This window comes from Schistocerca gregaria, chromosome 4 (assembly GCF_023897955.1).
Source record: "Schistocerca gregaria isolate iqSchGreg1 chromosome 4, iqSchGreg1.2, whole genome shotgun sequence".
NCBI lineage: Eukaryota > Metazoa > Arthropoda > Insecta > Orthoptera > Acrididae > Schistocerca > Schistocerca gregaria.
The window spans coordinates 762,832,754-762,845,711 of NC_064923.1; the positions used below are offsets into that span (position 1 = coordinate 762,832,754).

At 40.1% G+C, this 12,958-nt stretch overlaps 1 protein-coding gene across 3 annotated transcripts in view; it reads left to right on the plus strand.

The window, feature by feature from the left end:
• Window positions 1-12,958, plus strand: part of LOC126365827 (protein FAM193A-like) — a 234,689-nt gene that overhangs the window by 108,497 nt on the left and 113,234 nt on the right. For all 3 annotated transcript variants that reach the window (XM_050008450.1, XM_050008451.1, XM_050008453.1), the window contains exon 13: window positions 5,472-5,633. In XM_050008450.1, coding sequence (XP_049864407.1) covers window positions 5,472-5,633 — 162 coding nt within the window. The remainder of the gene's footprint in view (window positions 1-5,471; window positions 5,634-12,958) is intronic.

The following is a 12,958-nucleotide window of genomic DNA, read 5'->3' on the forward strand; positions in this document are numbered from 1 at the left end:
CAAATGTGTGTGTGTGTGCGTGGGCGCGCGCGGGAGTGTATACCTGCCTTTTTTCCCCCCCTTAAGGTAAGTCTTTCCGCTCCCAGGATTGGAATGACTCCTTACCCTCTTCCTTAAAACCCACATCCTTTCGTCTTTCCCTCTCCTTCCCTCTTTCCTGAAGAAGCAACTGTTGGTTACGAAAGCTTGAATTTTGTGTGTATGTTTGTGTTTGTTTGTTTGTGTATCTATCGACCTGCCAGCGCATTTGTTTGGTAAGTCACATCAACTTTGTTTTTAGATACACAATATCTTCTCATTTACAGCATTCAGTCGCAAGTGATTTATTTCATTAAGCACTATTTTTTACTAACCTTGGGTCATTATGGGCCAGTAGTGACAGGATAGTAAGCCCTAACTCATTTTTATATACATTATTTCTTAATTTTATTCAAGAAAGTCTTGAGAGTTTTGACATCTTTGTGTATTCGTGTTTTGTATTTCATCCAGGGCTGTGTTAACCTTTCCCACATTAGTTTGTTTTACAAGAAGTTTATCATTTGTACTTTTATGACTGGTATGTCACTTCTTCCCCCCCCCCCCCCCCCCCCCCCCCCCCACATCTTTCTTATGTATACTGTCCCCTTCTGCAATTTGCCAGTGATGTTTTCTTCTGCTATTGCTAGATGATTGAGTTGTACAACTTGGCAATATTTTTCGTCTGTGTTTTCTTTTTGTTTCATAAATTACACTAATATCCAAATGAGTGACAGCTTTATCATCATTTGGTGTACTTACATCTGTCATCATCTTGAGACAAATATGCACACGCGTAATGGCATGTGAGTGAATTGTATTTTGGGTTATCTTATTGAAGTTGGAGTTTTTTTGCTCATTATTTCTATTCTGTTCTTTATTTGAACTTTTCTACTTAGGTACTTCTCATGTTGGTGTGATTTTAAATTTCCACTAAATTCATTTGTGCTTAGTATTCAAATCTCCCAATTATACATATCATACAGTCAAGCCACATTGATGTGACCACATGCCAAAAGCATGAATAACCAACTTTTGCAGTCCAAGATGTACAGGAAGAAAGTGAAGTTATGGAAGGTACTGAAAGGGATGTGGAGCTATGCCAATTCTAGTGCTTTGGCCAGCGGCATTAGGTTTCTCGGTTGAGTATATATGGTGTGAACAGCCTCATCGAGATGGTCCCACAGATTCTCCATTGGGTTTAAATCTGGACAGTTCAGTGGGCATGGAAGTATGGTTAACTCATCTGGGTGCTATTCAAACCATGCATGTACACTGCAAGCTGTGTGACACTGCGGCAGGGTGGGGTTTGTTGTGCACATTCATACTGTCTCACCTCATTTGTCCACCTACCTCAGGACAGCTTCCTTGTGATGTTCCTTCACTCTGCAGTAGTAGATACTTACTAGGTCGTGTAAAGCAGCGTTGATGAAACCACGACCTAATACCTACCACACAGAGGCCGCGTAACTCAAGTTGCGAATCAGTTCCTATAAGTTCTTTTTAACAAACTTCAGATGGTGGGAAAATGCAGTTTACTTGCAGTAAGCCTCTGGAAATTCTGGTAAACTGCTTTTTATTCTTAAGGAAGCACATAAATTTGCTATCAGGTACGGATTTACTTTTTTAACTGCTCCTATTTTGCCAGCTCCCAGTCTGTACAAAATGTTCTCTCACGAAAAAAGCAGCCAGAATATCTACCAGTCCGACCCGATTAACGATTGATCTGACATTCACTGACCCACTACTATAGTGTTTTGAAACGTCTGGTCAAATCAGTGGTCTTCAATGTCTGATGTGAAGTGCTTGCCTAAACATTCCATAAAGAATACAGAATCTGCCAGGTGGAATTTCACTAAGCCTCAGTATATCACACACTAATAACACATCAATTAACTAATTCAGAAACATCAAACTTTCCTCAAATTGTTCGTAATTCAAACCTTCTTAGTTACCACTCGTTCTAAATGTAATGACCTCAATAGTTCTTCATTTTACATCCAATTTGCACAGTGAAATCTAAAGTGGTCTTACACATATGGCAGCTAGCGAGCATCTCTCCTCTGTCATCCTCTCTCCTCTGCATATCTATCTATCTGTGCATGGGAACAGCTTAATTCTGATTGGCTGATGGGTCTAATTGACCTATCAGAATGATCCTACTAGATCATTCTCGCGGCAAAATTAGCCTGAGCCAATCAAATTACTCAGAAACTCATTTACGTGATTACACTTCCAATTTCTAATATAATGTTTAATAAAATAGACAGAAATGCAAAATAATCTTTAAATTAATTTTGAAGCTTATTCCAATTCTGGCTGCTCTCTCACAAAATCAAGCACAATTCGACATACGTCATCAGCGATGTTGTTGCACTACAATTTTCCCACGATTCAATTTTATCGGGCTTTACAAAGAACAATATTAAGTTTTAACTTACGTCCCACAGACATGCTCTAATTTATTCCCACATATGTACACAACAAAGTAATAAGCAGATAATAATTTTAAATGATTTTTACACTACGAAATTGCAGAGTAATTAAAGTTTTGAAAAAAATTCCAATTAAGTGATTTTTATGTATTGAAAACTTTGACTTTAGATGATAATAGACAAACTGCTACTGTTCCTAACTCAGTTTTGAAACAAAAGTGTCGGTTTTTGGACATTTAAGCAAGTTTCTCAATCTCCTGAACTATAAGAAATAAAAAGCTGAAATTTTAACAGGCTCTTCTACTTAATAACAAAAGATGGTATACCAAGTTTGAGCAAAATTGGATGATAATTACTATAGTTTATTTAGATTTGTAGGGGGTATGAATTTATGTACCTACTAGATGTTAACTGGAGACCGTTCTCACAGCCGATAGTGTCAGCTGTGCTGTGAGGCATAGCAGAGAGCAAATCCTGCAGCCACCATGATACACAGCTGCGTGCTATACTGTACAGAAGGTTATCTGGTAATAACTTGCTACGTTACACCCCCACTAAGAACATTACGTTCTCCTGCTAGTTGATGCCATTGTGTCAAAGAAAAACAAACTTCAAGTAGACTAATATATCAAGAAAAACAATCAATTCTTGAAATTTAATGTAACTGAATAGTTGATAAATCTACTCACCAAACAGTGGCAGGACAACACACATATAGATATTTAAGTTTACAAGCTTTTGGAGCAAATGACTCCTTTTTCTGGCATAAGGATAGAAGAGGAAGGAAGAGGGGTGAAGTAACAGGACTGTGAGGTCTACTAAAAAGGGTAGAGTTAAGAAAAGTCGCCCAGAACCCCAGATCAGGGGAGACTTACTGGATGGGATGAGAAGGGAAGAATAATACATCTTGTCTTCTCATCCTGTCACATATGTCTCGCCTGAGCCAGGGTTGTGGGTGGCTTTTCTAAACTGTATTCCTTTGCCTAGACCCCACCAGCCCATTCCCACTATCTTTCTCCTTTCCCCTTCAGCCCTTCTACCAGGAGGAGTCACTGGTCCCGAAAACTTGCAAACTTAAATACCTGTATATATGTATTCTCCTGCCACTGCTGTGATTAGACCTTTTATCCATCTAATTACATTAAACTACATGTAGGTGTGGACATGGTCTTCAAGGGTAAATGGATACTTGTCGGTCCATTGTGCCTTCAGAATGATGAATTCACCCTGGGAATGTCATAGAAACATTCTCCAGACCATAATGCTCCCTCCTGATTGTGTGGTTTTTGTTTTTAGATGTTTCATCTCATGCACTCCAATGGCAATCAGTCTCATCTGAAAAAGCCACCTGTTACTGCTCAGTGGACTTCCATTTGTGATAATGGCGTCGATGAACAGCAGTCAGCACGGGTGCATGAATCTGGTGCCTGCTGTGGAGGCTCATGCAAAGCACCATTTGCTGAACTGTCACTGATGAAATGCTGCTGGTAGCACCTTGGTTCATCTGGGTGTTCAGCTGCTCAACAGTTGTATGTCTACTCACCTGTACACATCTCCACAGTTGTCATTCACCCCTTTTATCGATGGTCCTCAGTGTACTGTGGTTGCCTCAGTGCCGGTTTTGGATAGCTGCATTTTGCATGCTCTCTGTATTAAGCGGGCAGCACCCAAACAGTGTACAAACTTAGCAGTTTCGGAAATCCTTTCATCCTTGGCCCAAAAGCCAATGACCATGTCCTTTTGAATGTCAGTCAACTCAGTCTATTTCCATATTCAACAATGACTGCTAGTGCTGCCACCTGCTGTCTAAGTGGTTTTTGCGTGCTGACATTGAAAATAGGCAGTGATCACATTAACGTGGCTGGACTGAGTAGATTAAGTTCACTACCTTCCTACCAACTGCCACAGTGTGTAGAAATGTCTGTGGCCACCCAGTTTGTTCATTACTCTAAATAAAGAATTACAAAACGAATAAATTACCACCAACACTTTGTGATTTTTAATTAGCATGCTCTCTTTGTCTTGTGGACAAGATTTGGAAAATGTAGGAGTATTTGTTATTGTATGGGATGTTATCAGTTGTAAGTCACCTTGATGAAAAGAGCCTCTTGGTTTTGTGGTCCATGAAAGATAGCATTTAAGTGTTTAGTCATTGAATTCCATTATTTACTTTTTACAGGAAGATACTTGACACACAGTGGAAAGGCTGCACCAAATGATTAATATTAGCTGAACATTGGTAAAGGCTTTGACCAAGAATTGTGATTATTACTGTATGGTACATACTGCAATTTTCGTTCAAGTATTAAGCTAGTTAACCTGTTCCATTGCCTTTTGTTTCCTTTATCTTACAGTGATTACTGCCAGTAAATTGATGGTATTATCACATTTTTAGATGGAGCTGGCTGGAATTATCTAGTTTAGGTAATAATTTTGTTTTAAAGTTTTCACTTAGATACAGTCCACTTCAGTTGCTTAATTTTAATTTCTCACTGTAGTATCTTTCACAGTTTACCTAGGAATATTGATAGTAAGGGGAAAAAATAAACTGAAAGCACACTGATATCAGGATATAGATTCAGTTTATTCCTCATCCAGTATTGTCATCTTGCTTGGAACCTAATATGCTTCAGTGTCGTGAAGATTCAGGGAGAAATATGCCTTCCATATTTTTCAATTACTTGACATGTTGGTTTTATAGAAGATACTTTGTGAACAGTTCCAATTGTATGTTCTTTCTTCCCATGCCTTTTGAATCAGTACTGTTGCAAATCCTAATTTTGGTTACATTTGTTATTGGAATTTTTCTAACTTTCTTATGTATTTGTGATACAAAGATTAGGAATACTTTGCACAATTTAATAATTTTGTTTAGAAACAAAACATTAACTTGTATCAGCTGTTGTCCAAGATATGTCGATTTCTTTGACCAGCTCCATACATAATTATGAGCAGTTTGTAATTGTATGTCTTGTGCAACTTTCTACGAGGGGCTAATTTATCATTTTTCCTCTATGTTAGGTCATGGTCATCAATCTCTACCTGACGTTGTCAAGTCAGCTGCTGTTACCACGTCTACTCATCGTAGTTCAACCAATTCAAAACTAGTGCCACATGCCTGTCATAAAACTGCAAAAAATGTTGGGAATGTTGAATCCATAAAAAGAGTAGCATGCGCAGAATGTGAGTATGTTTTGCATTTTATAAATATGAGAATGGAAAACTAACAATTTTAGTATTTTGTATGTGCAGAGCATTATTATTAATATGATCCTGGTAAATTATGGGCAAAATACAAACAGAATTCAATGTCCTTCGGAGCTAACAGACTAACAGACTGACACACACACACGACTACTTTGAGGAAAATGTAGTGATGGACAGAAATGGATGAGAGATAGAGTATAAACTACTCAGTTCTAAGAAGGGAAATTGTGCAAACAGTATTCTGCTGCATCCATTTTAGTAAGCCACCACAAGAATTAAAGTGTCTCATCAGTAATTCTTGCACTTTCAAGACTAAACTGAAGAATTTTCCCGTGGTTCACTCCTATTCTGTTGGGGAGCTTCTGGAAAAAATTAAGCAAATTCCTGTGTTATATTGATGATTATGCAAATACATACTCAGCAGCTTATCATCTGCAAAGGATTCATGTACATTTTATTTGATTTATTTTTATCTATTCTAATGTGATATTCATGTAGTGACTCCTTCCATGACCATGTAGATTTGCTCCTCAGTTTACTCATACACAACTAGATGTGTAAATAAAATAAATAAATAAAAATCTTAGTTAAGAGTTCAGTCTTTATAACTTGCTTGTCTTCCACGTAGCACATCTACTATGTTGAGAGTTATTGCCTTTACCCCTTCTCTCATTAGCATTCTTTCTAAGTGACATCACAGATACATACCATTAAGTAAGAATTTGGTAATTTAAGTATATAGTCACAATTCAAGATTGACAAAGAATATACACAAACTTCATTTAAGTCATTGTGAGGGGCTGTATCCTCTCATTCCATAGCCTTGTGTCTTTTGAGGTTATCTATATACAGCGTGTCCCATTTATCTTGACCACCCTAATTCACTGTTTGTCAAGATGCAAATTACAAATTTATTCAAGCGAATGTTCTGTAGCCATCAGCGGGACATCAATTAGCATGACTGCCTTCATTGTAGCTTTGTTTTTTACAAAGATATGAACAGCAGCATGACTTTTTTAAATGGCACCCTGTATTTTTTATTCAATAATTCATTTCCTCTCCAAAAGACCTATTCAAAAATGTATTACAATGTACCATTCACTGAAACACAATGCTACTAATTACATAACACAACATCGACTTAGAGCCCGGGATTATAAACTCATCCACTTGCTGGAGTTGTCAGAAAACAAATGAAAACCAAGTAAAAACATAACGCAAAATTCACTTCGAATTCCGTGTAGCATTACCCAGGAGCAGAATATTCAACGATACACTGGTGCACTCATTGAATGAAAGAATTATTTACTGCTGCCATTGTTGCGTGCTGAAGAGAATTACATGCAAGCATGATACGTTCTTGCATGTCCTCTGGAGTTGTTGGAATATCGCGATGGACAACGTCTTTAATGCATCCCCAAATAAAAAACTCCAGAGGATTTAAATCAGGAAACCTAGCAGGCCAAGTAACTGTTCCTCCTCGACCAATCCATCTGGCAGGATACCTTTGGTTCAGAACACGACCTGCACCCAAGGCACTATGTGCTGGACATCCATCATAGTGAGTCCACATAAGCATTCTGATTCATAGTGGCACTTCATCCAGAACGGGAGGAAGATTTTGTCTGAGGAAGTTGGCATACACTGTGCTGGTTAGACTACCATTGGTGAAATAAGGACCAATAGTTGTAGTACCAAGCATCGCACACCAGGTATTAATTCTCCATGTGCGCTGATGTTCCACCTGTCTTAGCCGTCATGGGTTGTCGCTGGACCAGTTATGCATATTCCTTGTATTTATCTGCCCTTCGTTTGAGAAGGAACATTCATAGGTAAATAGAACATTGGAGAAGAAGTTCGGATTGGCGAGGATTTGCTGCTGTGCCCACTGACAGAACTGTACATTATTCTGGAAATCATTCCCATGCAATTCTTGGTGTAGGTGTACATGGTAAGGATGAACTGGTGACGTGTAAGAATACGATATACGCTGGTTTTAGGAATGCCAATATCGTTTTCAAGCTGCCGTGTGCTCTCACATGGATTCATAGCAATGGGAGTGTGAACAGTAACTTTGGCAGCTTCGTCTGTGTGAGTGCTAAGATGACTGCGTTGTCATGGGTTGAAACTTCCCGTTTCCTGAAGTGTCGCAACAAGACAAGAAAACATCCATCGGGAAGGTGCATTCTTGCCAGGATACTGCTCTCTGTACAGTTCCACTGCCTGCATAGCATTTCACCTACTTTCAACAACAACAACAGAAATATTATGTCGATGCAATTTGTAGGAAGGACAGCCTTTACTGTATGCCTACTCTAAACAACAATATTTAGAAGGACTAAACTACTAGCGGAAAGGTCGGGGAAGAAGGCCAGTGTTCACTCTGTCTGCTTGCCGGGGGGTCTCATCCGAGATGTGGAGGAGGCCCTACCGGCGGCGATAGCGAGCACTGGGTGCACCCGACTGCAAATTGTTGCTCATGTCGGCACCAATGACTCCTGCCGTCTGGGTTCAGAGGTCATCCTCAGTTCGTACAGGCGGTTGGCGGAGTTGGTGAAGGCGGAAAGCCTCGCTCGCGGGGTGGAATCAGAGCTAACTATTTGTAGTATCGTTCCCAGAACCGATCGCGGTCCTCTGGTTTGGAGCCGAGTGGAAGGCTTAAACCAGAGGCTCAGATGATTCTGCGGAGAGCTGGGGTGCAAATTTCTCGACCTCCGCTATCGGGTGGAGAAATGTAGGGTCCCCCTGAATAGGTCAGGCGTGCACTACACGCTGGAAGCGGCTACGAGGGTAGCGGAGTACGTGTGGAGTGCACATGGGGGTTTTTTTAGGTTAGAGAATTCCCTCCCTAGGCCCGACAAGACGCCTCCTGAGACGCGGAAAGGCAGGAGTAGGCAAAATGCAACAAGGAATAACAATATTAATGTGCTAATAGTAAACTGCAGGAGTGTCTATAGAAAGGTCCCAGAACTGCTCTCATTAATAAACGGTTACAACGCCCATATAGTACTAGGAACAGAAAGTTGGCTGAAACCAGACATAAACAGTAATGAAATCCTAAACTCGGATTGGAATGTATACCGCAGAGATAGGCTGGACAGTGAAGGGGGAGGCGTGTTTATAGCGATAAGAAGTGCAATAGTATCGAAGGAAATTGACGGAGATTCGAGTTGTGAAATGATTTGGGTGAAGGTCACGGTTAAAGCAGGCTCAGACATGGTAATTGGATGTCTCTATAGGCCCCCGGGCTCAGCAGCTGTTGTGGCTCAGCACCTGAAGAATAATTTGGAAAATATTTCGAGTAGATTTCCCCACCATGTTATAGTTCTGGGTGGAGATTTTAATTTGCCGGATATAGACTGGGAGACTCAAACATTCATAACGGGTGGCAGGGACAAAGAATCCAGTGAAATATTTTTAAGTGCTTTATCTGAAAACTACCTTGAGCAGTTAAACAGAAAACCGACTCGTGGCGATAACATATTAGACCTTCTGGTGACAAACAGGCCCGAACTATTTGAGTCAGTTAATGCAGAACAGGGAATCAGCAATCATAAAGCGGTTACTGCATCGATGATTTCAGCCGTAAATAGAAATATTAAAAAAAGGTAGGAAGATTTTTCTGTTTAGCAAAAGTGACAAAAAGCAGATTACAGAGTACCTGACGGCTCAACACAAAAGTTTTGTCTCAAGTGCAGATAGTGTTGAGGATCAGTGGACAAAGTTCAAAACCATGGTACAATATGCGTTAGATGAGTATGTGCCAAGCAAGATCGTAAGAGATGGGAAAGAGCCACCGTGGTACAACAACCGAGTTAGAAAACTGCTGCGGAAGCAAAGGGAACTTCAGAGCAAACATAAACATAGCCAAAGCCTTGCAGACAAACAAAAATTACGCGAAGCGAAATGTAGTGTGAGGAGGGCTATGCGAGAGGCTTTCAATGAATTCGAAAGTAAAGTTCTATGTACTGACTTGGCAGAAAATCCTAAGAAATTTTGGTCCTATGTCAAAGTGGTAGGTAGATCAAAACAAAATGTCCAGACACTCTGTGACCAAAATGGTACTGAAACAGAGGATGACAGACTAAAGGCCGAATTACTAAATGTCTTCTTCCAAAGCTGTTTCACAGAGGAAGACTGCACTGTGCTTCCTTCTCTAGATTGTCGCACAGTTGACAAAATGGTAGATATCGAAGTAGACGACGGGGGGATAGAGAAACAATTAAAATCGCTCAAAAGAGGAAAGGCCGCTGGTCCTGATGGAATACCAGTTCGATTTTACACAGAGTACGCGAAGGAACTTGCCCCCCTTCTTGCAGCGGTGTACCGTAGGTCTCTAGAAGAGCGAAGCGTTCCAAAGGATTGGAAAAGGGCACAGGTCATCCCCGTTTTCAGGAAGGGATGTCGAACAGATGTGCAGAACTATAGACCTATATCTCTAACATCGATCAGTTGTAGAATTTTGGAACACGTATTATGTTCGAGTATAATGTCTTTTCTGGAGACTAGAAATCTACTCTGTAGGAATCAGCATGGGTTTCGAAAAAGATGGTCGTGTGAAACCCAGCTCGCGCTATTCGTCCACGAGACTCAGAGGGCCTTAGACACGGGTTCACAGGTAGATGCCGTGTTTCTTGACTTCCGCAAGGCGTTTGACACAGTTCCCCACAGTCGTTTAATGAGCAAAGTAAGAGCATACGGACTATCAGATCAATTGTGTGATTGGATTGAGGAGTTCCTAGAGAACAGAACGCAGCATGTCATTCTCAATGGAGAGAAGTCTTCCGAAGTAAGAGTGATTTCAGGTGTGCCGCAGGGTAGTGTCATAGGACCGTTGCTATTCACAATATACATAAATGACCTGGTGGATGACATCGGAAGCTCACTGAGGCTTTTTGCAAATGATGCTGTGGTGTATCGAGAGGTTGCAACAATGGAAAATTGTACTGAAATGCAGGAGGATCTGCAGCGAATTGACGCGTGGTGCACAGAATGGCAATTGAATCTCAATGTAGACAAGTGTAATGTGATGCGAATACATAGAAAGATAGGTCCCTTATCATTTAGCTACAAAATAGCAGGTCAGCAACTGGAAGCAGTTAATTCCATAAATTATCTGGGAGTACTCATTAGGAGTGATTTAAAATGGAATGATCATATAAAGTTGATCGTCGGTAAAGCAGATGCCAGACTGAGATTCATTGGAAGAATCCTAAGGAAATGCAATCCGACAACAAAGGAAGTAGGTTACAGTACGCTTGTTCGACCAATGCTTGAATACTGCTCAGCAGTGTGGGATCCGCACCAGGTAGGGTTGATAGAAGAGATAGAGAAGATCCAACGGAGAGCAGTGCACTTCGTTACAGGATCATTTAGTAATCACGGAGATGATAGATAAACTCCAGTGGAAGACTCTGCAGGAGAGACGCTCAGTAGCTCGGTACGGGCTTTTGTTAAAGTTTCGAGAACATACCTTCACCGAAGAGTCAAGCAGTATATTGTTCCCTCCTACGTATATCTCGCGAAGAGACCATGAGGATAAAATCAGAGAGATTAGAGCCCACACAGAAGCATACCGACAATCCTTCTTTCCACGTACAATTCGAGACTGGAATAGAAGGGAGAACCGATAGAGGCTCTCAGGGTACCCTCCGCCACACACCGTCAGGTGGCTTGCGGAGTATGGATGTAGATGTAGATGTAGATGTAGATGTAGATGTAGATGTACTGTACTAAATTTACCCGTATGTAAGAAAACAGTATTGCAATTACTGTTCTGTTATCTTACATTCCCCATAGATGAGTAGCATTTCTACCTTCTTTTCATCGGTGTACATTCTACTTGCACAACTCTTTAACTGACGATGGTTGACAGAATGACCTGTGTGCATTCTATTTATGTTTTCATTTGTACTGTGAGCGTCAGTACGTGGATGTGTTCCATTACCCCGAGTACTTGCACTAAGTGCTGGGAGCCTCAACGTCAGTGTTGCGTTATGTAATTAATAACATTGTATTTCAGTGAATATCACACTGTGATACATTTTTTAATAGGTTTTTAGGAGAGGAAATGAATTACCAGATAAAAAACACAGGGTGCCATTTAAAAAAAGCCATACCGCTGTTCATATCTTTGTAAAAAGCAAAGCTACAATGAAGGCACTCATGCTGATTGATGTCCTCCTGACAGCCAAAGAACATTTGTTTGAAAAATTTTGTAATTTGCATCTGGACAAACAGTTATTAAGGGTGGTCAAGATAAATGGGACACCCTGTGTATGGCGACCAGTGTTTAATCATGGTTTTAAGGGAGGTAACCAACATCTGACCATGGTTTTAAGAGAGATTCAGCCAGTAAATTTAAATTGTACAACTACATCACATTTTCCTCGAATACAGCTGACATACTCTGCTTATTTCTATTATTGTGCCATACAATTTTGGAGTAACACCACAAACTGAGAGAGCATTTTTAGAGTGCAAATGCATGGAATAAGACATATTTGTGGTGTAAATTCAAGGACATCACGCCATAACCTGTTCAAAGAACTGTATATACTAACTACTGCTTCTCAGTATATCTTTTCCTTAGCAAAGTTTGTTGTAAGTAATATGCCTCTTTTTTTCCAACCAATATCTCAGTGCACAATATCAATTCTAGGAACAAAAACAGTGTACGCAAAGACTTGAAATCGTTTATCTCAGTCCATACAGTTGCTTCTCTTTTCTCCAGGCCTCTTCAGTTTCCTGTAGACAGTATCTATCTTTCCCCTAGTCAAATATACTTTTAACTCTTTACATTTGTCCTCTAGCCATTTCAGCTCATTCAGTTTGCACTTCCTGTCACTCTCATTTTGTAGACTTTTGTATTACCTTTTGCCTGCTTCATTACTGCATTGTTATATTTTATCCTTTCATCAATTAAATTCAACATCTTCTGCATTATCCAAGAATTTGTACTTGGCCTTATTTTTTTACCTAATTGATCCTCTGCTGGAGTCACTATTTCATCTCTCAGAGCTACCCATTCATCTTCTGCTGTATCTCTTTCCCCGTTTGTTAATTAGTGCCTAACCTGTGGTTCTTTCAGTGTATTCGGGTCCCATCACCTTAATTTCCAACTTTTTTTTTTTCAATGTCTTTCGGTTTTAATCTACAGTTCTCAACCAGGAAATTGTGGTCAGTCCACATTTGACCCTAGAAATGTCTTACAGTTTAAAATCTGGTTCCAAAATATGCCTTACCATTAAATAATCTGAAACCCTCTGGTGTCTCCAAGCTACTCCCCACATATACAATCT